We start from the raw sequence: 27,047 nt of genomic DNA, 5'->3' as shown, positions 1-27,047 counted from the left end.
GAGCTAAGGAAGTGAACTCTAAACTCCTCATTTGCTGTAGAAAACATACTGAGCTGGCTGCTGCTCAATGATCCCTTCTTAACATGTTCCCTTTTTAACTCTTTCTTTATGTTCTCAAATGTATGGCACAGTACAGCCCTCAGTTAAAAGATTCTAAGTTAGTGTATGAAAAAAAAACAAAAAACAAAACCCAAGAAATCCTGCAAATGACCATATTTGGAAACATCTTCCAAGCTTTCTGAATTGGAAGGAAGGAGAGAGAGCTGTATTTCAGCACACCAGAGGATCAAAAAACTCTGATGTGGGTGCAATCTGCAGACAGGAGGTAGAATCGGGAATTACGAAGCTTCTTGTTTTGCTCAATTGTGTGTCTGCATCTCTAACACTTCATACTTTGTCACAGTCTCATTATTGTACAGCAAGGATTTGTCATGTGGGTACTCTACTGATACACATTTTTCACTTACATGATGGCAAACACCGTGGTCGAATTTTCCACTGAGGTTTCCCAGCATCTGCAGAGTCTTGTCGATAGCCCCCTCTGTCAGAAAGTGTTGGGCTAAGGAGCTGCTGCTGGCTACTTGTCTGAATGGAGAAAAAAAGAAAGAATCCGTTAATGATCCCCACTGCAAGGGGATAATTCCAAGAAGGATTATCTAGCCTTTCTATTCCATTTCCAAGCTTTGCACACAAATGCTAGCAAAAGGTAATGCAGCAAGATTTTCATTCTTTGCTGTCCCAACAGTCTACAACTAAAAGAACAAAGAAAAAAAAAAAAAAAAAAAAATTGGGCTCTTGGACTTAATTCCATTATGCAGTCACACTAAAACATATAATGCAGCTTTCAGACTTCTACAGTGAAGTTTCTTTGTAGTACTTCTTTTATTTCTTACCCAGGAAAAGCTCATGACTCCTACTCATAGGACCTGCTCTAGGCCTAGTGCTCACTCCCAGTGTAAACAACTACAGAATGCACAACAGGAAAACTTCAAGTTCCCAGACCTATAGAAAACACACACTACAGCTGAAAGTTGGTGCTGTAACTTAATCCTTCACAGTGCTAGCAAGACAGCTAACTAAGCCAGGGAATTCCTGCCTTAGGCTATCTTGTCTTTACACGTGAAGGCTAAGACCAGAGCAAAACAAAATATTGCCTTCAAATTTTCCACTGAAAATGATGTTTAAAAAAGAACAAATAAGAAATGTGGGCTTTTTTTGCCTTTGTTTTTTAATTTTGCTCTGAGTAGCTGATGGTCTCCTGGTTAACATACCTCCGGCTGTGCACTGTTATCTTGATTAATAGCATTCATATCTTCACTTGGCTGCGTTGTCTCAATGCTGGGAGGATTCAGAAATCGGCTCAACTCCTGCTGTTGACTCTCTCGTAGGCTATGAATAATGCTGCACGATTGCTGTTGTTTCTATCAAAGTACAATATGTGACAAAAACAGCGTTCTCATTGGCATATGTCAGTGTTCCTTTTTTTTTTTTTTTTTCTTTCCCCACAAACTTTTAAATATTTAACCAAATATTGAGTGCCAGATGTGGATTCCAGGTGCATCGATAAAGCTGCATGTATCAGATGGCTGACATTTAAATAAAGTGACTCCCAGCATATGTCAGGCCTTTATGCAGTAACTGAAGGATGAAACTTACAAAACACATTAAGTGGAAAATGAGTCGCTCATAGTTACCTGGAGTTTGACAATATATGAAGTTTTGAATTTAAGTGTCAACATTTCTCCCAAGGAGGAAACCCAATGAAGGTAGAGAATCATGTAAGATTTACATGAAGGCAATGAAAATATTCAGATTGCTTTCATGGGCTTTGGAACAGGCTTCTAATAAGGATGAATAAAACAGCAGTGGAAACCATGGGACTGAGTATAGACTTACAGTACACACAGAAAAACAAAACCACTACCATTACGATCATACAATCTAATTTGCTTTTAAATTAAACTAAACAGCCTTTAGGAAGGGTTTTGTTTTCCTGGGTAGTTTTCACAGACTTCCTCTTTAGAGACTAACAATAGAATTAGGAAATATATCTTAACTTTCATAATTATATTCACTTTGTAGAAGGTTCATATAATGTGAAATGATCTGAACCATATTATGAGAGTGGAATGAACAGCATATTTAACACAATGTAATTCGATATCATAATGAAATGAACAACTGAGTTGAACAAACCCAGAATTGAGAGCTGAGATCAAATTTACTGTCATTACTGTTATAGAGATGGAATCAAAATGTAACTATTAATCTGGATATGCCTTGAACACTTATGATTCAGATTGAACATAAACTACATTCATATAATCCAGTTAAGATTTTATAAAATTGTAAACAGAAAAGGCCAGCTCTCATGCTCATAGATCTTTATAGAGAACCTACACACACAAGCTTACAAGAAGTAAACTTAATAAAAATTATATATATATATATACGCATCAAAACCTGGACTTAGTTTGCCTCACAGCAAATGAAAAATCAATGATCAAGACAGCTACATTTAAACCTTTTACATAACACTTTTAATGAATGAAAAAGGAGAATAACTGCAAAGGCCAGTTCAAAATCCCTGAAAGTATTTAGCACACATTTCATCCAAGACAAAACTTGATCAGCATATACTGAAGCTATGCAGAACAAAGGCAAAAATGTTTCTGACAATCAGGAGCGCTGTATAAACAATACAGCAGCAAGAGCTTGGTCTATGCAAGTGAATTAAACAGACAGGGATTTCCTGCAGTGCTGAATCCAAGAGGCAGGCCAAGGCTTGTGTGATGTGGTCTGTCTCTCCGTCTCCCACAAAAGACAGTTTTAAATTTACTGCAGTTTCTGCTCTGCTTGCCCTGAATTGTGCCTGAAGGATAGTCTTATAAAAGTGGTCTGGGAGAGCAGGAGCATGTATGTGCCAAAACTGTGCCAAGGAACACACAGCCAGTATGTGTGGTCCCTTGCCACTCCTGACAAAAAAAAAAATGACCTGGACCTACTCAATCTACCTGAACAGACACATGTACCATGTGCCATGGTCTGTAGACATGATTTGCATGTACATGTTGCTCATTTGTATACAGTTACTGTCATGGCTCATTCAGTGCATCCTGTGACACATTCCATTTGAAGACTCATCTACTGGTATCTTATTCATGGTATCTTGTACCAGCGGAGGCAAGGAAATAAAACTATATTTAGATGAAGGATTAGAAGGTTTCATCAAATTACACTGTTGTTTTTTTTTCTCTTTCATTCCTTAGACTTTGGACTTTGCACACACATCTTCCTGCTGTATTGAAGAGATAGATACATTTTTGGCAGGAAGACAGCTTTTGACTTCAAAAGATGCTTATTTTTGTAATTCTGTGAATTGAGCTGTAGGCATATTTTTTTGCTGAGCTAGCAACAGCTACATTCCTTTTCACATAAATATTACGATGGCTCCAGAGTAAATTAAGCATTGTGACAGCAAATTCTAGCTTTGCTGAAATGTACAATTTATTGCAATCATTTAGATTCTGTTTTAGCTTGACTTACTGCTCTGATTCTCTTTAAGCACTTCTTCAGCCACATCCGTATGGTCTGTTTGGCCACCTCCTCTTCTATGGTATATTCTAGCTGTTCCCTTGCAAGCAGCTCTTCCAGTTGAAGACTTTTTCTTATATCAACAGACCTATATGAAAGCATGCTGGAAGAAACATGTATGTTGCACTTTTAATATGCTGATGCTCATCCAGTGCAACTTAGAAAATCAAAACTCATCATTAAAACTTTATAGCTAAAATACATAATTTAGACATGTGCAAGAAATTCAGACCTGAAGCTAAAAAACACTGAGATAATTATGGAAGAGACTTGTTCTCAAAACAGATGAATCAGCTACGTTTAACTATCTGATGCAGGTTATTTGCTGAACCGTGAGCAATTAAGGCATGAATAGTTTTGGTGGGCTTTTATTTTTATGTTTACGGTAAGCTTAGATAATTCTATGATTCTGTAACATTCTCATTTCTACTTTATTTCTCATCAGATACACCGTCCAGTTCCTACATGCGTGAGGACAGTTTTGCCTTGCTTGGGATTCAAGGACAGCATAGGATTGCTTGTTATGACAACTGTCTCAAACAAAAATGTTAAAATTACTTAGAACTACATAGGATTCCCTCCGAGGCAGTGCCTCTGTGGCTACCAATCTTGTTTCTTCCAAAACCTAATAAGTATCTTTTAGCCTAGAGGGAAATACATGACATCACATGCATTCTACAAATTTAGAGAGAATCTCACACTACCTCAGCACGTCATGGAAAGTGACATCACCGCCATTATGGAGCCGTTCCATTTCATAGCACATGTGCTTGAACAACAGCTTGTCTTTGTCAAGATCTACCTCCAGCCTACCACGCAGAAGCCTCAGCAGAAATTTCACTCGAAAGGTAGGAATTACTCCCTGGGTAAAATTGCATAATAGCTGGTAAACTGTTATTGTGATATAACAATCAATTCAGACGTTCAATTTGATCAGTGAGAGAAAAACCATTTCTCCAAAGATTCTATGTCAAATCCTGGACTGTTAAAGTCAAACTGAATGCATTACTAGATAATACATACGTGCAGCTAGTTGTCGTTTGTGGAATTCTTTGCATTCATTTTACAGATACACAATGAAAATCTGTGCTGTTTATTTTGTCAGAATTTTTCAAAATTCCTTAGGCTACTCAGTTTCCCCATTTGCATTCATCTGAAATTAGATTCATACATTGAAAATTCTGCCTTTGATAAAATGAATTTAAACTAGAATTTCCACATTCGCATCCAGACCTGCATCTAGCTGTAAAACTGTTTCATCACTCAGAGCAGGGTGCCCATTCCCATGGCCACGTGGCTTATGTAAAGCACCAGGGTGGAGATCCCACAGCGTCTGGGCAGCCTGTGCCAGTGCTCCAGCGCAGCACAGCACAGTGCTGCTCCTGGTGTGCAGGAGGAGCCTCCTGGGATACAGTTTGTGCTCTTGGCTTCATGTCCTGGCACTGGGCACCACTGGGAAGAACCTGTCCTCTGTGAGCCCTCCAGGTAATTATAGGCACTGATGAGGTGATCCCTGAACCTCCTCCTATATGAACAGTTCCAGCTCTCAGATTTTCCTCATAGCAGAGATGCTCCAGGTCCTCATTCATCTCTGTTGCACTTTGATGCACTGTCTCTAGCAGCTCCATGTCTCTCATACTGCTGAGCACAACACTGAATTCAGTACTCCAGGTGTGGCCTCACCAATGGCCTCAGTAGTTGATCTGCTGGCAACACTTGTCATGCAGCCAATAGTACTGCTAGCCTTCTTTGCTGCTAGGGCACATTGCTGGTTCATGCTCAACTTGATGCCTGCCAGAAGTCCCTAGTTCTATTCTGTAGAAGTGCTTTTCAGATGGGTAGTCCCCAGCTGATGCCTGGGTTTATTCATCTGCAGTTGCACAGCTATACACTTCCCTTTGTTTCATTTAATAAGGTTTCTGTCAGCCCATTTCTCCAGGTCTCCCTGAATGGCAGCATGACTCTCTGGCATATCAGCCACTCCCTGAGTTTTGTGTCACCAGCAAACTTGCTGAGTATGTACTCTGTTCACCATTCAGATTGTTGCTGACCTCCAACTAGGGTTTGTGCCCCTGATCACCACCCTCTGGGCTTAGCTGTTCAGCAGCTTTTCAGTCCATCCTGCTGTATGCCCATCCAGTCCATAATTTATTTGCTTTCTTGTGAGAATCTTACAGGAGACAGAGTCAAAATCTCAGCAAAGCACTTGTGAAGATTAGACAAAAATGGGTGTGAGATTGCAAACTGGAAATAATGAAACAACTCTTGTGGAGCTGGGACTAAAAATGCTACTCTCTAATCCTCTGAATATTTGCATTTATTTCTAAGTCCACTACCATCAGCACTTTACAGTTGTAAAGAACACAGGTTAGTATTTGATAGATCATCAATGGTGTTAGACCATGTTCACTGGGCTTTCAGAATCTGGACAGTAAATGCTCAGTGAGTTCCTTCAGCACTCTTTGTTTCCCCCATATGATTTTTCAATGAAAAAATAAATAAATAACTCCCAAACACAAACATTTATAATTGGATTTCTGTACTCACTTTGAAGTTTCTTACCTCTCTCTTGTCATCAACCATGTTCCAAATAATTTGAAAATGCCTAAGATCATTATAACTTAAAAGTTGGTCTTCTTCAGTTGAGTAAAACAATGAGAAATTCTCCACAATGATAGCTAAAAAAAAACAACACAAAAGCAAAATAAAGAAAGCCTGTAGTAACATTCTAACCGATGAACTGTAAGCCACAATGAATTTCGACAAAATGTGAACTGTTGTGCAAGCTTCACACCAGTGATCAGATGAGCATTTTCAATAGGCAATATGCTGTCATGCTACATAAATACTCATCGTGCTTACTTTTAAAAAGCTGTGCTTAAATATGCCTAGTTGAACATTTTCTAAAAGTTATTAGAAGAATTCCTACAGTACTGGGAAAATGCAAAATATAGGATAGAGAAGCTCAGAAAATAGAATGTGTATAAACATTCTACAACATATCTCTTGGTTGAAAAAAATTCATGTTCTCAAACTTCTGACGTTTTAATATACTCCATGCCAGAGAAGTATCAACAACATGCTATGAATATAAGATAACGATGAAGGCGTAAACCTTACGTATATGTTACCTACATATCTGAACAGCACAACAGACACAAGTCTAATATATTACATGTAAGTGACACTTCGGGTTTTATTGCATGTTTTCACTTACCAACAAGCAAATTTAGCATGATATATGCAATGATGACATAAAATGAACAGAAATACATAAGAGCACCAGCATAATTTCCACAGTCTGTTTTCCAGTAGGTGCTGTTATCTGGTGTACAAAATGGAGGCTGAACCTTGAAAACCAAAGAAGAAAAAGTCAGTCAATAACACTAACACACACAATGCACACTGTGCATTTGTACCTCTGAAAAGAAACAAATTGGTGCCCTGAAATATGGATTTCAAAAAGCTTTTCTGTACATTAATTTTAAGAAGGAAGCGAAAAATATGATTTTCATTGCAATGGAGTCCACAGGCAGATTTTTACTTAAGCAAAGTAAAATGATCCAAGGACAAATTCTGAGGTTGTTATGACCAGCATTTACCTTTCAGTACGTTTGAGCAGACCTTTTGCCACAATCAAAGCAGAGATAACAGTGGAAAAGTGATTTACTGCACTTCAGATTCAGAAAGCAAATTTTGATTTTAAAATCACGTAACAGCCTACCCCCATGAAATTTTACATTGTGAGTCTGTGATTCTGCAATTGTTGTGTCATGTATGTCATGTACTGAACTTTGTGAACACTGCATGTCTTGAAGGGACAAAGGCAGTCACACTGCTCCTAGTACCACTCTAAGGTACTAGAAACACACTGTGATGTAAGGATGTTACCTATTCCTTGCCTAGTTTATCTCTGTTAGTACTGTATTTACCATGCAGTCATGCATAATCTTGTTCCAGTCTTCTCCGGTAACTATTCTGAAGAGTACAGTAATAGCCTTACCAGCCGATGAGAAATTTGCATGTCTGTTTTAAACAAAAAGAGAGAGAGATCATTTGATGTCCCAAGAGTAACTTATGGCAAGAAAAACAAACAAACAAAAAGGCAAACCGTTTTCATTTTCTACTGTTCTGTTATTATACGGAACTGAAAACAGTTACAGTACTATCTGAATGAGCTCACTGAATTATTTATTCCATGACTTAAGACACAAGAGCTGAAATGTAGCTCAGACACAGGTCTGAATATCTTGGCTCATTTTATTAAACAGCAAAAGAAGACTCAAAGCCAGTTCCTATTTCCTGTCCCTGTTCTTGAAGTCTGATGACAATACTGATTGGGAATTTCCCAGGAACAACTCCATGAGGTACTGTACCTATTAATGTTCTCTCCGTATTTCACCGTACCAAATAAAACTACTCCAGCAAAAGCGTAACAAAGAAGCAGTAAGAACATTCCCACTATGATGAAGAAACTCTTGTACATGCTGACAACCACAGTCAGGAGCAGCATTTTTAGTGTAACCTGGAAGGACAGAGAAAAAGCAATTCATGATGTCACTCAGTAAACCAGAGAGATGAGTGAAAAGTGAGTTACTGCAGTTGCCATTTTGACATATAAGCTAATGGAAGAACCCACTGAAACAGTACATTATAAATCTGATTGAAAGTCAACATTTTGTGTCCTCCTGTGAAATTCAGTGCACTTTCTACTTGTTCAAGATATCAGCCCATCCTCAAACAATATCTGTAAATAGTACTGTATAGGATAAGATGACAACAATACAAAATAAGCTTTACTATGGATTGGCATTCAGCATAAGTATCAAAGCACTGTATGAATGGTGCTGTATTAAACTACTTAGAGCTTACCCAAAAGTGATGCGAAGCTTTAGGCTTACCTAAAAAAATGTGCTAATGTACAGAGAAGGGGATCTCCTTAAGATCAGTATGATTAATTTAACAGATTGATTAAACTAGTTGATTTCGCATGCGAGTTGGCCAAAGAGCTTAAGAAGATACTGTAATTCTGAAAATTACATAGGCAGTACTTAATATATTACCTTTACATGCAACCATATTGAACATTTTACTCTTTGTAACAGTATTTAGATTTCCTTAAAATCCTTGAATACTTTGGATGCTATAGAAAATTCTCTTTAATGGAACTGAGGTATCAGCTTTCTTTAGAATCATGCCAAACTGGTCACTCATGCTGACTTTCAAGTATTGCATCTCACCAAATAATTTGGTGAGGCTGATGCAACTCCTCACATAAAAGCACAAATGGCTGGGTTAAAACCTTGAAAAAGCTTCAGAATCAATCAGAAAGCTTTGAAGGCAATCACTTGGTCTGTCTGCATTAGGAGAAGCAAGAATTTTTTATTTGATTTCCAAAGATCTACAGGCTCTGTGTAGTTTGATCACAGAATCTTTACTGAACAAACCCCATGTCTTGCTGCTCTTAACCCTGGCAGTCCACTTTACTTTTCATCACATTTACCTTAATATGTCAGACTTCACAGAAAACATTTGGATAATCCAAGTTCTACAGCTAGAGAATGCAGAATGTTTCTTGTTAAAAAAAATGTTTTCTGCCTATTCTAATTCTGCTCGTCTACTCTCAATTAAACCATATCAAGTCTCAGCATAAAAGAAGACTTTAGAAATGACTTGCATTGTAGCCATCCTGGTGCTTCCAGAAGAATAATTTGGCCCATTATTTTTTTAAAATTAAACAGAAATCCTTTATTGCTATAAGAGATGCAGTGCTAAAGGCACAAGTCACAGACCTGCATCCTGGAAGATGAAACTTCTATTACACAGCACTACCATAACAAGGCGACTAGACCTTCCACCACTTCACTAGTTTTGCAGAGAAAATAAATAAATAGCATGCACATCACACCACAATGAAATGGAAAAGATCAAAAGTAGGACAATATGCACTCAGAGTGATAGAGAAATATTTCAAAAAATATGTTCAGTGTTGCAGAGGCACATTTACTTTACCAAATGTGCAGCTTTTCCAGTAATTGTAATGTTTTCTTATTATACAATGCACACAGAAACCCTGACATTTTAAAGGCAGTATGTAAAGTTAGAGACCGATGCTTGAAGTTCCTTTTTGGCCTATAATTTGGAGCCTTATGGAACGTGCACTAGAGATGAACAGCAACTACTCCTTTAGTCTATATATGAGTGCTGCAGTGGTTGTAGATCTTATACTTACATGCTTTCCACAAATAGAGAAAAATCTGAAGACAATTACACATGCCCCCATCATGTACGTGTATGCGTTCTGGAACAGAAACATGAATATGTAACTATCCCATGCTGATCTCCTGGAAAGTAAGGCAGTCACAACACAAACCGGTGGCAATACTACTTCAATAAGAACAGTGAGGCAGTAAGAAAATAACAGAAGATGCTCTACCACTTTGAAAACACTGACCCAGAGTCCACACATATCTAACTAAAAAGACATCAAGTCCCTTTGTAGGTAGGATGCAATTACACCCAGCTGCCCTGGTCTACTTGTCTAGGCAGCTGCTTGCTTAAAGAAACTCCTCAGGCCTTTGTAAATACTCAGCAGCAGGAAGTAAAGCATGGATGCCAGAACAAAAGGACTAACTACACAGAACAGGTTTTCCACCAAACAAGTTTGGGGCAAGAGAAGAAACCCCAGTCATAAGAGGGAGTTGACTTCAGCAGTTGGCAATTAGTGACAAGCATCAACAATCCCTTTTCCTCCCTTCATAAATAAGAGAACTAACACTACAGCAAACTTTAAAAACAACTGGGGACAGATGAAGGAAGGGTTGAATTCTTTCCCTCTCCTCCACAAGGCATTTCTTCTGTTTTCTTAATATCAGTAGACCAGAATCACTGCCGGGACTGGGACAGATAGTGCTGTTCAGTAGTCTTCAACCTATGCTTTCTTTCAGACTTTTGCTCCTATCTAGATTCTGTGCAATGTCTCCTACTTGCACCTTATGAGACTCCTGCTGGCAAGAGCTCTTAGTCTTTTCAGGTTACTTCCTTTCCTCATTCACATTCCTTCTAAAGACTTCAATTTTCTACTGTATTAGAGATTCTACCTCATATCAGCCAGATGACTTTCTTACTTCAGTGCCCAAGAGAAGGATTTCTTATTCTTAGCAACAAGCTTCATTTGTTTCATTTGTATTTCAGCCTTTTACTTATTAAATGAGCAGGGGTTTATGTGGATGTAGTGTAGCAGTGATCCTACTGCTGGTGCTTAACAGATAAAATTAAGTTTAAGCACTGGAACTGCATTTTTAAATCTTACCAGCAAGGCAAAGTGAAGTATCACCCATATAACTCCAAGAGATGTCACTAAGAGATCATATCGATTTCTTCTGCTTTGCCAGAAGCCAGAAGGTGACATGGCAATAATCTTCATTGTGACCTACAGATTAAAAACAAATTTTCAGTTTCAGAATTACCATTTCTTACTATGGGGACCTCTTCCATCCTCTGAAATATCTGATCTGAAATAAGTACCAAAGGAGTGCAGCTGAACATCCCAGACAGAATGTTCTATGTATGAATTGCTGAAAGTAGGTTTAAGACTTCTTGTAGTTAAGTGAGTTATGAAGCTTAAAATGATTGTGCTGATAATATGTAGCTAAAGGAGGTACTAGTATGCTATACAGCTGTCCATAGAAGCTGCTAAATTCACAAAAGCATACGTGAGCTCAAGAGTATAGATGTGATCTGCAGCTCCTATATATCAAATTAATTAAAAAGCATTCCCATATTGCAAATATTCATTTCTTTAAGGAATGATCTGTACCCACACCATCTGTACTCAGAAGTGTATAGAAAAGAAAACTAAGAACAGTAAAGGCAGTACATTTCACAACGTTCCCACTAAAAACTGCAGCAAAAGTGCTTGACATTTCCATAACAGGTAACAGAATTGCAGGCATGAAGCTTAAGAATAGATACTGATAGGAAAGTCACAAGTAACAGACACTGAGGTATGGTGATGCAGGCAGAGGGGATGCCAGAGTGTTTCTTGTACTCAGTTCACATCAAACATCAAAGCAATTGAAGTGTTGCTATATAAAGGGAAAAACTGTCAGGCATTCATTATGTGATTTTTTTCCCCATCTCAGCTTGCAATGCTGCCACTTAGCAGTATTCTTTAAACTTCTGCAAAACAAACTTCATGTAAAGGGACAATAGGTTATGGCAAAGAAATGATTTTCCAATTACTTCAGTAGAATATTTTCTGAAACCTGATAACAGAATAAAGAATAGAGCCTCTCAAACTCTAACTAGCATTTGAGGTAATACCTAAGGGTGTCTTGCCTCATCTCTCTCCAGTTAGCTGAGGTGCCCTGGAATATCAGAGACAGTTGTATGGTGAGTGCAGGGATAACCTCCAAACATCCTTACTCCTTGCTGTAGCAGCTCAGGGAGGTAAGAAGAGGTCAGCTAAGATACCAGAACAGCTGTTACTGATGCCTATCACTCCACATCTCGCCTGATTAGAGTCACAGACAGAACACCTACCTCACCTACATTCAGGTGTTTATAATCTTGACCACTACATGCAAATACAAAAATTACATATCAGTTTGCTCTGTGATCATTAGTTCTGCAACAAAAGTGAGATCTCTTAAGTTCATCCTATTCTTCTATACCACATACATAGATGTTTAAACCTGAATCAGGACTCATTAAACTGGACTTGGGACCATTAAAAAGGCAGAAAAGCTTGGCCTTCCTCAAGAATTAAGTCCATAGTGGTAACAGACAATGTAATGTGCACAGCAGACCCCATAACATCACTTTGCTGCATTAGAGAAGATTCAGGGTAGGAAGCTGCTTTTTAACTCCATGAACTGAGTGCACTCACAAGGTGATAGCTTGCCTGTTGAGACAGTCCTGGCTCTGACAAAAGTCCCTTTTAAAATCTAGAAGAGTATTCATTTCCCTTGGCAGTTCAGAATAAAAAGTATTTCTGAAGACATAGTTACTGGGTAAATTAAAACAAGTCTGTGTGTGATACAAATCAAACTTTTCCATGTTTGCTGAATCTCTCAAGAGACATTGATTTCTCCTGGGTAGAGGAAAAAGAAGCAACAACATGGGCATATTCTATCTACAGCTGCTACAAGGTATTCGCTTCATTGCCTATTCATCACTGCTGGCAAAACCTATCACTGGAACATAGGAACTGTCATATTGGATTAGAGTGGTAGGAAATCTAGTTCACTATCCTGTCTATGATAGTGGTCAGTATCAGCTATTCAGCGGTGACTGAAAAGAAAAAAACATTCAACAACAAACTTAGAGTCCTGTACTAACCAACCCACAGAGGAAGAATCTTCTTTAATGTTTAATGCGCTTTGCTACACTATGTATATCATTATACAGAAAATAAATAAATAAGTAGATTTTAAAATGTGTTTAAGTCCTTAGGTTCCAGTCTTATGAAAACAAGTTATGTATAGTTGCAGAGCTGATTGCGATGACACATTTTTCACTTACCACACAGGATTCAGATCTATTCAACAGAAGACAGACATGCTGATAGCTGACACAGCTTATTGAAAGGTATTACAATGAAATCATACCAATAACTGTGAGTGGTATGATGATGTCACAGCTACAGAATAGTGGGGATTAACAATGCCCCATTTCAAAGGTCTGGGCAAGATATAATCAAGCAAGAACTCTGTCAGACAGGTATTGTGTTGTACAGAATGAATCTGAGATGTTCTAAAACCAATGAAAATAAAAGCTTTCACTAGGTTCACCAAAAATACAAGCTGAAATGATCAGAGTTGAGTGTGTATATACAAAAGGCCTCAGGCTCAAGACAGCAGAGCTGCATGACTATAATAAATGAAAAGTTTACTTCTACAATATGTGTTGCAAGGCAAACAACATGGAGAATCCCAAGTGTGCACGTATTGAAATAAAAACCAGTGAAGAACAAGACAGCATTCCTGAGGTCAAATGGAATATACATATAATGTTCTTAATCTCAAGAAGTTATAAAATAAATTACTTTACCTCAAGGACAAAAATGAAGGTGAAAACAACAGACATTGTTGCTAGAGGAACAGTCACTGGATCTGCAGCATCCCACTGAAATGCAAACAAAATCCGCTCATAGAAGAGAGTTCATGTTAAACAGAAATAGATGTCTATTCAATGCTTACTTTTATTAAAGTATTTATTAATGAATAGATTACACTTTAATATATATTCAGATAGGAACAGCGCTGTGATGTATTCTCCTCTCATGGATTTACAGCTTAACTGGGAATTAAAATTAGTGGACCAGACCACAAAAAGGCAGAAACTGACTCAGCTCCACAAATTACAATTAATCTACTGTGACCTATGCCAACTCTACCTAGCAATCATGTTTCGCTATATTCATCACAGTAATGGCTCAATTGATCGTTAATTGGTGTTGGGGAATGTGCAACACATGCTGTAAAACTATAATAAAATGCTTAAAGAAACACAATTACCTTAACTGATAACAACACAGACTGGGCCAGAACAAGTACAGCGATAGTTCTCTTAAAAAATGGATGTTGAGTTATATCATACATCTTAGCTCTAAAGCCATCGTTATCTGAAAAAGTACAAGGTAGAGAAAGAGAGTTAAAATTCACAGCAGTATTTTTCTCTTTCAGCTTCTTGACTTATTTTCCATGTTCATTAGTGGCAACATAATCCTTGACCAGTTTTGAAATACATTTCTAATTTTCTGCTACAATTTCCCATATCAAATAGGGCTTCTGAAAATATAATTTCAAATACCCACCACCAGTGTTGCATGAAGGCTTTGGTACTTGTAGGGCTAGAGCACCATTCAGCTGCTGTCAGGTTAATGCATTCCATTCATATCATTAAAAGCCAACTGCAAATATATTTCATTTAAAAATTCATTTTTTCATTATGGCTTATCCTAAAACCATCGAAGTGCAACCTTTTTTGGGTTGATTTTAATAGCCTTATGCAGAGATATGTAGTTGAAGCCTGTTTCCGCATTAACTTATGCACAACCTCCTAGTGGCCTCACGATTACAATTTTAATTTGAGTCTCAGACTCCTGGGGCATTATGAACACTAGGGCTCAACATAAATGAAATCAAAATATCTTTGATACCTGGACGAGGTGGGAGATGAAGAGGTTGTGCTATCTTCAGTCTGCTTTTCAGATCTTCCCATCGTCTCTGATCTACAGTCAGTAAAGCTGTCCCCTTAACAAACAAAGAGAAGCATATAAAGCTCTTGTCATACAAAAGCAAGAACGTTTAATGCTGTAAACATGAAAACAATATTCTCTTTGGTGTCTGAAATAAAGTTACACATTCAGCCCTCCTTAAATAACACACTGCTTGGAGAAAGGAGTCAAAGTATCTACCTGCACTCAAGAGGATTTCTGGATGCATTAGCTGCCAGTTTCTGGGACTCAACCCAGCAGGCACAGTTGTTGCTCTTTGTAGCAGCAACCCAGGGCAGGCAGTGATGCACTGCAGGAGGTCTTCCATTTGACTGAACATCATATGCCAGGAAGCACTGTTTTAAAGAGTGGTCGATTTTGTCTGGACTTTGCTGCAGAAAATCCTGTGGCTCATCAGTGCTGCCACAGTTTCTCAGGGAGCAAGCCCTCTAGGAGCCTACTGCAGCTCTCCACAGCTCTTCTGTTCAGGGTGTAATTGAAATAAAATAACAGTATGCTGTGAATCTACAAGAGTTCTCCACATAGGAAGAGCTGTGAGATGGACCTTCAAGGTGGTGGTGTTAGGTGGTAATTATGGGAAAAAAAGAAGAAGACAAAGCCCAAAGCAGAATTCAACATCACTGAGAATGTCCCTTGAAATGAAATTGGACTCTCATCACTTCAGAGAACTGTAAGATTTCACAAAAAGAGAATGGAATTGGAGGCACAAGAGAGATCTTCTCAGAGTGACTGTTACAACTCTTTTGCCTGGTCACACTGTTGTGCTGTGTTGGTGGTGGACCTGAGGCTGACTGTGTTGCTAATAAGGTCAGTAAAGCTCCCTCTGAGGTGGACATAATCTTTTTATGGAGTTGCATCCTCAGATGTCACTCTGGGAGCAGGTACCTTGAAACATGACACAGACAAAGCAGTGGATATTGGGATGCCTATTAGTTGTGTCCAAAACCATATCATTTAGAAAAGATTAAATTAAAAAGGCAGCTCATTTATCCACATGAGTGAGTCTGTTTTATGTTCTTGGAGAGCTTTCACTACAAAGAAGACAAAAAGTAACAAAACAAAACAAACAAACAAAAAAGTGGAATTGTATAAATGGTGATGCCAAGGTGGTCTGTCCATCAGAAAGTACCAGTCCAACAGCTGAACCATTACTAAGGGTAGTAAAGTACAGCTGTGTCTGTGAGTGGGTCTACTCCTGGAGCAGCTGTATTTGCATTTGGACTTCAGTTCAAAACCATCAGAAAATTTGAGTTAATCATGTCTGAACACATGATGCTTGGGAGCTGCAGCAAGAGATGCATGGGGCTGTGCAGCAGAGGGACTATGGAGTGCACTGGGCCATAACAATGGGGTTGCTGGACCCAGACCAGAGTCCCTTGTAGTACTCCCAGTCCATCATCTCTAGGACTGAGGCTCCTACAGTTCACAAAATAAGAGTCACAAAATCACCAAGGTTGGAAAAGACCTCCAAGATCATCCAGTCCAACTGTCCACCTACCACCAATATTTTCCACACTAAACCATGTCCCTTAGTACATCTAAATGTTTCTTGAACAACTCCACAGACAGTGACTCAACCACCTTTCTGAGCAGCCCATTCCAGCACCTGAGCACCCTTTCAGAGAAGAAATTTTTCCTAATAGCCAACCTGAACCACTTCTCTCACAACTTAAGGCCATTCCCTCTCATCCTATCACTAGCTACATGGGAGAAGAGGCTGACCTTCATCTCACCACAGCATTCACTCAGGTCATTGTAGAGAGTGATGTCTCCTGAGCCTCCTCTTTTTCAGACTAAGCAATCCTCAGCCTAGTTGTAGAACATACAAGCATTTCATGCCTTTTTTATTACCAGCCACTGAGTACTTATCTACACCAAATTTGCACAGCAAACTGTGGAGCATCTGTAAATACTGTGTGCTTTAGGTTCAGTCTCCAGCCGTCAACTTGACTACACTAGAGAGCTCTGGAAGAGTACGTAAGAGACTGCCATCATCCCAGACATGAGTTCTGCAGCAAATATGGATCAGGTATGTCTGAGGCCATACTTGCAGGATTGTAGAAAGACCTCTAAGTTTGCCATAAGGGCAGTCTTACAACACCAGATGTAAGACAGTGCAATAATACATTTTGTATGTATTACAGAGCCAGTTCTGTACAAAATATACCACCTCATTCAGTACCTTGTTTTCATTGAAATTAGCAATGACAACTCCAACGAAAAGAGTCAGTCCAATCATGCAGCCAAGGAATACAAACACATGAATATAGATTCCATGGATCTGCACAGAAAGAAAACATGATTCATTGTTAAAACAAATCATTGTATACTTGTTGTAAAATTCAAAGACTCTGCTGTGTTTCCTTACCGGTCCAACGCGATGAATAATAACATCTCTGACTTCCACCCATCCCTTTAATGAAAGAACTTCAAATAGTGCCAGCATTGCATTCCCCACATTATCAAAATTAAAATTCCGAGGATTTGCCCTGAAATGAGAATACAAGTAGGTGTAAACTCCATCAGTGAGGCTGTTCTATTTCCTATCCTTATTCTTTATAGTCTAACATTTAAATATCTTGCGAAGTTGGTGTGAAAGACAATCTCTGAAATACATGAAAATTGTCTCAAGAAATAAGAAAACAAGAACTACAGTAGTAAATATGGACAACTTTATTTTTCTTGATCCCTATATATGTTTCATTTTTCTATTCATAATCTGATTCACAGTAAATAAAAGTAATTAAATCTGTAAAATGTTTCTGTTTTTTTTTTTTTTTTTTTTTAATGAAGTGTTTTTGTTAATGAAGCAAAATACATTGGTAATGCATCTGATGCCATTGGCCACATTCTCATAAACTTACCTGGAGGAGATCAAACTCAAATCATACAAATGATTCAGATTTCTAAATCAATGAGATCACTTAGAAAATATTATTCATTATTTCATTATCAACATGGTGTAAAGCAAACTGTAATGAGAGGAAATCACAAATTCCCATGCCAGATGCTCTGATTTTTTTCTATCACTTGAGATTCCAGCTGACTGTTAAAAGCACCCTCTTTGAGTTAGATTAGCACACTGCTGTCTCTGCAGTCTGAGACCTACCTAATTTTCAATGACTTATAAATGGAAATAGTTGGACTCCAGAAGAATTGTCGAGTGGTGGGTCATTCTGAAAACCCTATCAGTCAATGAAATATAGATCTCTCAGATGCTGCTTCATACTTGTTTTTATGTATCTTATTCTCATTTACTGTGGCCCTTGTAAGTTGTTAGTCTCCTGAAACTTTGGCCAGGCGCAGCCAACAGGTGGCACAAAAGTCCTTGAGGTAAAATATTTTTCTGCAATAACAAAACATTCCCCAAAGCTTACAGTTATGCCGATGAAGTCAATTTTTGCTTATTTCTGGATCAAGCTAAAGTGGAATGAATTTGCTTACTTGAGGAAGAATTTGTCTGAAGCATACAGAATCAGGCTTCTGCAGATGTCAGAGTTTCACTGACTGAATCACAGCATATTTCATTAGTGTAGGGTGGCTCTGAATCTGCCACTGCTGGTAATTTCTTTGCCCACACATACACTCAATTAAAATAATTGTTGCTGTTTAGCTGATTTTGCAAAATGTCATCCAACTTAAAATATAAACAATTAAAGGGATTTTTTTTTTTTTTGCCTGTTCAGGTGTTACAAAATATTAAAATACTTTATCAGAATATTAATCATAAGTATATTATTAGCTCTTAAATAATTATTACCACAGTTCTCTGCCAGATAGACCACAAGCATTTCCTTCAAGGGACATAGGAGGTAGTTGGTAGACGGTGTAGCTGAGGGCCATAGAAGTGATTTTAGGTGTGGTTCGTTCAGTAGTTTTAGTGGTTCTTTATAGGAATGTTAATTTCTACTTATTTTTCTTCACAGATTTTCCTATTCATTCATAGATTATGGTGTTAAGAAATAGCTCCCAGTGTGCCTTAATAGCATCACCAGCTACACTGAAGTGACACTTTTGGTTCAAGCCAGTAATCATACATCTAAGTCCTGGATTCACTAACCATTTGTTGTTGTTGTTGTTCTGCTTTATGAATAGAACATCAGGCTAACACTGGTAAAATTTCATATGCCTGACCTATTACAAATATACCAGAATTCTTACCTGTACTTAATATTACTTACTAAGATCCCCCCATCAGCAGTACAATGTCATGAGAATGGAGACATATTCTACATCAACAACTGAGTGTTTGAAGAAAGACAGGTCAAAGTGTAGCAACTTACCAGACTCGTGGCACCCAAAATCCAGGCTTTTTCTCTCCGGGTCTTAGCTTTAAATTGAGATTTTTGGAAACACTTACATTTATCCTGAAGATGCCATGACAGTCTTCCTACAGTAAAACAAACCACAGCCTGAGATTAAATAATGGTCTGGGCAAGAGGCTAGAATGCCAGTATAAGCAGCGCACTTGCCATAACAGGAAAACAATGCAAATGGAAATGATGAGTTATTTGCAGGTCTAGTTAGTAGTCATGGTCCTTTACCCAAAGTAAAATGCAGGTTAGGAATAATTTAAAAAATACCACCTTCCTTCTTTCAGGACTGAGAGAGCTCATCATGTTGTAAAACTATCTAGCCTTTCACCTCTTTCCTAAAGGCCACTACCTTCTTTAAGTGACAATGATATTTCTCCTTAGGAATACAAAGGTGTCATGGTTAATTCCATGTGATATAGGGTATTTGAATGAATTTCAGAGCTTGTTCAGACAGTTCCCTTTATCTGGAATTTCTTTCCTTTTTGACATGAAAACCCAGTCTTACCCTCATTCACTCATTCCTCTAATACCTTTTCCAGTCTTATCCTGCATCTGAAAATGAAAGTGCCCAAGATGTCCATCACTCATATGAAAGTTCTGATTCTGCCACTTGCTTTCCCTAGAAGGCAGAAGTGGCACAGCATACTGTTATTTTGAAGTAGGAATGCAGTTCTTACCCTAGAGATGATGTGAGGATCGTTGCATTTAGCCAGCTTTCCAGCAAATAGCTGCACTCCAAAGCTTGCAAAAACAAGCATTAATGTCAGCAAAAGAATAGAAACCTGTGCAGATGAAATTAGATTTGAGAAAGGGGGTCAGATCATTCCGTGCAATTCAGAGAGAATCATTCCATTGCACAAGCCTTCACATAAGGCTTTCATGATGTTACTTTATGTTCTTATCCGGTAACCAGGTGCTGTGTGATTAACATTATTAATATAACATCTAAGAATTGTAGATAAGGATCAAAGTTTTCTTTCACTCAGTACGATCTAGCTAAATTCTGCGCACGTAGGAATTTCCATTTGCTTTATAGAGAAATCTTCAAGTACTTAAAATATGTGCATCTCTTGCTTTGCTGAATCAGGCTTTACTAATTAATCTGAGTAAGTGACTGTTAGATAGTTAGTTCCGGGGTAGCTACAATAAATTTATGCATGAGCAAATAATGATAAAAATAACTTTAAGAGGACACAGCACCTATGAATTACTAACTAGCTTTAAATTTTTTGTCCTCGCTCTACTACTAACTGATTGCAAATATTTGTGAGCTAAAAACAGTAGCATTGAAAAAAGAATGACTACAGCAGTGTTATCTAGTATAAATGAAAATGAGTTATTTATATTCCTGATTTTTAAATTGTTCTGTGGTCATCTGCAGCTACTGTGAGAAGTAAACATACAACAGTGGAGAAAATTGCCATAAACAATATAGAAAAATGGTATCTTCTTACTCCTACATTTGATTTTTAACAAGAAAAATAAACCATACATACCAAAAAGATTTCCTTAAAGCCACTAAACAGCTCTCTTACAACTTTCCTCATCTGAGGAACTAGTTTGAATATTCGAAGAGGTCGGAGGCAGCGGAGCACCATTAAGAGCTGAGCTCCAGATTTCGCAGGGACATTCTGAGGCATCCAGCACAGGAATATCAAACTTACCTTGAAGAGACAGAGTAGAAAAGACAAAGAAGAATTATGACTATAGAGTTTTACCTGAGATAAGAAGAGCACAGGAGATCAATAAATGCTTCTCTTCCTTAAAATTAAAGGGAAGATTAAGGAAGAAATGACTAATTTAGAAAGAGGACTTGAATCTCCTATACCCTGGCTGATTGTCTAAGTAATGAGCATCAGCCTGTCTTCCCCTTTGACTCAAAATCTATTTTATTCTATTTGACAGATGGAATAGTTCCCAATGAGGAAATCAAATCAGCTGATTCAGTGTAGGGACATGAAGCCTCTTCTTGGACAGACAGTGTAATCTCTTTCTCCTCATTTCAGAGACCCTCCTGAAACTGAGACACCCTCAGAACAGGTATTAACAGTATCCTCACCACTTCTTCCCACTGCTTTATTACATCTATAGATAGTATTGTCACTATGTTATTTCACCACACAAATACTATGCATGTCAAAGTGTCTTCTGTTAATGTACCTATGTATTGTAACCTGAATAATCTTTGACAGTGATTAATTAGAAAGTCTGTTAATTATTGCAGATTTTTGAGAAACTTAAGGCCAGTGTTATTTAAAGGCAGACAGAGATGAGAGTGCTATAAAGAATAAGTAAGTGTCCGAAAAACAAAGGATCAACCTGACACCACAGATATGATTTAACAACTAGTTTGATTTGTTAGAAACAACAGCGGCTGTTTTAAAAGACAGCCATCCTAACAAGATTCGCCAGTGCTTCTGACTTCTTTCCATACTGCTTTTAAGATCACAAGCATGTTTAGAATCACCAAGGTGGACCACTTAAATTTTCCTTCAGACAAGCAAAGGATGCAGAGGGATTTCTGAAGGCTAGTGCACCCGCTGATTATGCATGCTGCAGTGGGAGCTTTGCAGAAGTATGCACATTTGTATTTATGGCAACAATGGAGTCTTCGATACAAATTGATCGTGACAAATTTTATGCAGCACATCTGTCTGGTGGATTAATCGCTGAAAGATTTAATCTAAACCCATCAAAGCAATTTTACTTAGTAATTTCTTCAGTTATAAAGTATTTCATACTGTATTACGCCGCACACCAGTTTTGACACATTTGCTGGTATTTATTGTCATAAGTGAAGAGGAAATGGGACCCCTTCTCTTACAATGAGAGGAATTCAAGAAATTTCCAGGGAACAATGAAAACAGTAGAAATATTTTTTTCCCTTAGGACCAGTTCTGATGCAAATGCAACACAGAAAGGCAGTGCTCTTCTTGCCTTCTGCTAAAGTAAAACCAGCAACCAGGATGTGTCCTTCTGTCAAATGGCAGAGGCTTTTAAGCATTTCTCACAAAGCAGAAGAACTGTCAAAAGCAGCGGAAGCAATGAATGACAAAGAAACAGAACAATGATTCTCCTGCATAAAAATGCTACAGCAAGGTCAGAGATTCTGGGGTCACTTTAGAATGAAAATAAGATCTGATCAACAAATGAACACTTCAAAGGGACCATATAATCTAAAACCAACATTGAGTTGCCAGGCTCTTATCACATCTGTGTATATTTAGATATCTGAACAAATATTTGTACATATAACTGACAGTTCTACAGGCGGATACAGTTGTGTTTGTACAGAAAGCATAGTACTGCACTTGCATCAGATTGCTGAGCCAAACCTTATTACCTTCCCAAACATTTATCTATCCAAATTTATCAAAATTAAGAATGCTACAGAAAACTCCCATAAATATAAAAACTTACAAGATATATAAATATGTCCATAACTCCTCCGAAATCCCTAATGACAGCTGTTGGTGTAAAAAACAGGCCATCTGCCATAATCTTCAGATTAAGCTCAATGCTCATAAATATTACAAAAACATATTCAGCAATCTGAAAATCAAAGCAGAGAACATTTAGGGAGTGAAGAATCACAGGGCAGCTGTGCTTCATTTCATTAAAGGCAATGTGATTCAGTATCAGTACCTGGAGTGTTGGAGCATGCATAACTCTTCTGAAAGGGGATTCAAACATCATGGAAATGCAGGAGCATATAGTAACGATGATCATGACCCAGTCCAGGTAAGTTACCAAACCCAGTAAGTCACTGTGAACAATACGTAAGGATAACTATTACAGAAAGACTGAGTACTATGTCATTTATGTTGTGGCTACACCACAGTTAAGCACTTATTTATGGGAAAAAAAAATTGAACTGAGAAATGTCAAAGATTTAATCATTACAGAAATATATAGCAGAACTAGTGAAATTACAAGCAAGTAAAGAAGAAGAAAAGCCTGACTTAGAAGCAAAATCCTCTTTCTATTCATTCTCCCATAAAAATCCCTGGAAGGAAAGTCTGTTTTTTGGGGAAAAAGAAAAGAAAAGAAAAAAAAAAGCGAGTGCATGCACACATACGCATGTGCTCACACACTTATACTGCAAGCTTATGCGACCAAGCGAAGTTACTTTTATAGTGCTTACTAAAGCTGATGGTATTTGGTATTTTTCACAGCTCCAGTAACAGGATCTGTTTTAGAACTATAAAGAAAAAAAAAAAAAAAGAAAAAGAAAAAGAAAAAAAAAGAAGAAAAGATATAGTCATTTACATCGTATTTTTTGTCAGCATTATCATTATACCATGCATCCATCACCTCTGTGTAACTCCTGACCGAAGTCAAGTACATACATTATTTTGGTTTAATTTCAAATGTCTGTTGTATAACATCAATACAGCTGTATCACTTCATGGCCTATCTATAATTTCTCCAATGATTCCTTGGATGGTTAGTTTTTGAGTCTTGTTTTTGTAAAGGTCTCAATTTTATGCCTTGGTTGTGGGTGACTTGCTACTGAATTTTATATTGCAAAAAGCTTTCTCAAGAGTTCTTTCCTTTTAACTCAGAAATCGAACCACTATCCTCAGCCAACATAAAGTTCCTTCCACAAACCTCAGTTCCTTCTTTACTTGTTCAGTCATTTTCTGATTAATATTTCTCTCCACTTCTGATTTTTCCTGTGAAATTGTCTTTCTTTCTTTACAATTTCCAAACAGCTATTAGGCAGTAAGACAGGCCTACATGCTCTGGATGCAATAAGCATGTATCTGGGTGATGCAATGTAAGATCCTGCTCCAGCAATTATTTAGGCTTTTCATATAAAGCAGAATGGCTTCAGCAGGAGAATCCTACCCAAGAATCCCATCCACTCTGTCCCAGAGGTTAAGGGCACTTTTTACATATCTTTCAAATCCTTGTAGCAAATCATGCAGAGAACGGATCTGCACTGAGGAATCCTATATCCCAAGTGAGGGCTCTAGTCACTGGGATGTGAAATTGCCATCACTTCCTCACTGAGCTTAAAGTGAAAAAAGGACTGACCTGACTTGAGGCATTACTGCAAGAGGATATTTCATGGTTATGAACTGCAAGAAAGCAATATGCATATAAGGAGAACAAGTTGCATCCTCCACAGCCCAGGATCAGCCACTTACACCCCTCAGTAGTCAGAAGACACCCGTTTTGGTGTCTTTCCACTGAACCCTCTGATTTCTATGCCTTCCTAAACTCATACCTTGTTCCCATATTGCGTACAGCAGGATTCCTCAACCTTTTTACTAGAAAAAATTCTATTTCCCATCTATTTGAAAAGGTCTCTGTAAACATCCTGCTTGGCAAGCTGGGTGCAAATAAATATAAAGTAGGCACACTTTAAATGAATGAAAAAAAACTGTTAAACAAAACCAGTTCTACTCTTGTAACGACAAACATATATGTTAAACTGCTACTGATGTAAATATCTTATAACCCTTGTGTAGTCACAGTACTAGATGGCACTGTCACACGTTTCAGAATTGGATGGGAATATATGTTTATGTGTTTTATTTTGCTTCTTTAATTTGAAACTGCTTCATGAGCCAGTGGACCACAATAAAGTCAGCAATTACAGAGTAAACCTAGGCACCTAACTCAAGGATATGTTTTTATGTAAGTGGCATAACACTTTAATGACAGTGTTGTAAAACTGATTATCTAACCTTCCTGGTATACCTAAATGTAATTTGTTGAAGGACACAGAGAGAATTCGATAGCCAAGCATGCACTGAAAACCTGGCCTTCCACATTCCAAGCTTGTGGACTTGAGTCATTGTCTGTCTGAGACTACTGACTGGAAAGACGACATGTATTGAGCCCCAAAACAAGGGTGCCAGCCATTGACAGGGGTTTAAAGGAAGATTTGTAAGGTGGTTTTATATTATGCTGCCCCTTCTGAGAACATGAAAACAAACACCTGTTTGAATCAACAGCTAATATGAAAGAAACTTACGCATTAAAGCGAGCTCTTACGACCACTCGGCAGAAATTCCTGAACCTGTGCTCACGACCAACTATGAAAAGTGGTTTGTCAAAATATGGGTGATTCTCTCTCAGCTCTTCCTCTTGGACTTTCCTTTTAAAAGATGGAATATAAATTATTAAGTGATACGCATTATACCTGCCAAATATATCTCTCATTCTTTTTTATCATACTTTTTCCTTCATATAGAGAATATTTAATATAGAAAAGTGTGCATTCATACTTCTCATTTTAAAATACCTTTTCATTTCAGCTTGTTCTTTTTTTTCTTGGATCATCTTTATCTCACTGTCTTCTCTCTGTGCATTTCTGTACCTCACAGTGTTGGAGTGCTAGAAGGAAAACAGACTCTTTTAAATGAGGTCCATGGGTTGTTTTTTAATGTTTCAGATGAAAGCAAGATACGGCATTTTGCACAGAAATATTCAAATGGAAAAACTTTCTTTTCAAATGTACTGTATGCTAATTTGGTCAAGCATATTGTACACTATTTTCTATCTACAGTAAGGTCTTTTTTATGTTCAGCAAGGTCAATTTCAGTTTTAATGTCATGTGTGAAGTCCAATGCAACTGTTAATATTAAAAGCTAAGGTCCCACAAACTCAGTTGTTATGCTCAAACTAGAATGTATGCCATTGAAGGAGTAGGAGTGAGAAAGAAAAGGCTCTAGGCATACTTTCAGTATCTAAAATCTATTGTATGTACTGCTTGGCAAAACAGAGGAAGGAAGACAGTGAGTTGTGCACAACATACAAGCAGGGACTGCACAGATATATGAAGAGGGGTGGCTGAGTGAAGATGAATGTCTGAACTCATCCAGTGGAGAGTGCAATACATATTGCTGTTCAGAGTTCAGTGAGACTTTGGACCACTTCTGAAGGGGTAATGTCAGGTGTTACTCTTAATATCAGGTGTAGTCTACTTGAAGATATGCGTTACCTACAGTTTCTACCATCATGCAAAGTAATTCAGTAATTACTTCTTATGCAGTTGTTTTCAAATATGTAGTTCATTGAGAAAATGGCTGCCACACTTGGAAACTGAAGGGCCAAAAATCTCCCCAAGACATAATATTACAAATTTTCAGAAATGAAGATGCACTTGACTGCATGAAACTATACCACAGCAAAATCTGTAAGCAAAACATGTGACTACCATTCTCCCTTTTAGTTTTTGTCCCTTGCTCTGGCAGTTTTCATGTTTGAAAAATACTGTTAAACTTCCACTGGGAATTTTGAAGCGTTGTTTCACCAGCCCGAGTTATTTATGTAATTCTAGAATAAGGTCTTTTGAGGTGTCCTGTGGAGCAGTTTTCGTTTTCCTAATGCAGTGTCTACAGCTTCAGGATATCAACCTCAAAAAGTGCTTCAAAACCAGTAAGTTTATCAGTGATATAGTCATGCCAACGGCTAAATGCAATTACAGTACTTATTCCACAATCTCAAGATTTCAAAAGACAAACTGTAAACAAGACAGTAGAAAAACATTAGCTTTACACAAGCATTCATTATTTAGTACATATTCTGATTTTTTATATTCCCAAATTGAAACCAGCTTTTCTATGAGGACTTACATCTTGAGTCAAGGTTTCAAGAGATTTTCCTCTACTGATTCGCTGGCTGTTGGAACCATGTCTTAGCGATCTGAAATAATCATAATCAATTTAACGATACATCTCAAGATGAAATTCTGACCTTTATAGGGTGGCCATTATAAAGCACTGTTCTCCAGCCATACATTATCTCAAATTCATATCATTTTTTTCTCACTCACATCAGAAGCTTATATGTTCTTCAATTGTTTTCAATCCGGTCTAACATAAGTCAATTTCTTTCCTTCTGATCTTTAAATTGATAGCTTTGTAGTCAGCAAAGGAAAT

At 37.8% G+C, this 27,047-nt stretch overlaps 1 protein-coding gene across 4 annotated transcripts in view; it reads right to left on the bottom strand.

The window, feature by feature from the left end:
* The window catches only part of NALCN (sodium leak channel, non-selective), a 204,643-nt gene that overhangs the window by 2,851 nt on the left and 174,745 nt on the right, over positions 1–27,047 (bottom strand). For 3 of the 4 annotated variants that reach the window (XM_072346553.1, XM_072346562.1, XM_072346576.1), the window contains 24 exons: positions 26,742–26,811; positions 25,409–25,500; positions 25,139–25,261; positions 23,297–23,353; positions 22,798–22,918; positions 22,573–22,704; positions 20,649–20,816; positions 19,830–19,934; positions 19,120–19,226; positions 17,205–17,325; positions 17,019–17,117; positions 14,759–14,852; positions 14,115–14,221; positions 13,648–13,722; positions 10,907–11,026; positions 9,827–9,895; positions 7,971–8,119; positions 7,527–7,620; positions 6,812–6,944; positions 6,157–6,272; positions 4,299–4,456; positions 3,547–3,697; positions 1,272–1,421; positions 468–585 (listed from right to left, as the gene is read on the bottom strand). In XM_072346553.1, coding sequence (XP_072202654.1) covers positions 468–585; positions 1,272–1,421; positions 3,547–3,697; positions 4,299–4,456; positions 6,157–6,272; positions 6,812–6,944; positions 7,527–7,620; positions 7,971–8,119; positions 9,827–9,895; positions 10,907–11,026; positions 13,648–13,722; positions 14,115–14,221; positions 14,759–14,852; positions 17,019–17,117; positions 17,205–17,325; positions 19,120–19,226; positions 19,830–19,934; positions 20,649–20,816; positions 22,573–22,704; positions 22,798–22,918; positions 23,297–23,353; positions 25,139–25,261; positions 25,409–25,500; positions 26,742–26,811 — 2,729 coding nt within the window. The remainder of the gene's footprint in view (positions 1–467; positions 586–1,271; positions 1,422–3,546; positions 3,698–4,298; positions 4,457–6,156; positions 6,273–6,811; positions 6,945–7,526; positions 7,621–7,970; positions 8,120–9,826; positions 9,896–10,906; positions 11,027–13,647; positions 13,723–14,114; positions 14,222–14,758; positions 14,853–17,018; positions 17,118–17,204; positions 17,326–19,119; positions 19,227–19,829; positions 19,935–20,648; positions 20,817–22,572; positions 22,705–22,797; positions 22,919–23,296; positions 23,354–25,138; positions 25,262–25,408; positions 25,501–26,741; positions 26,812–27,047) is intronic. The other variant, XM_072346568.1, reaches the window with a different exon arrangement.

The sequence above is a fragment of the Excalfactoria chinensis genome, chromosome 1 (assembly GCF_039878825.1).
Source record: "Excalfactoria chinensis isolate bCotChi1 chromosome 1, bCotChi1.hap2, whole genome shotgun sequence".
Lineage (NCBI taxonomy): Eukaryota > Metazoa > Chordata > Aves > Galliformes > Phasianidae > Excalfactoria > Excalfactoria chinensis.
Note: the sequence above shows the minus strand (reverse complement) of the source record. Positions and strands in the feature narration are given on the sequence as shown.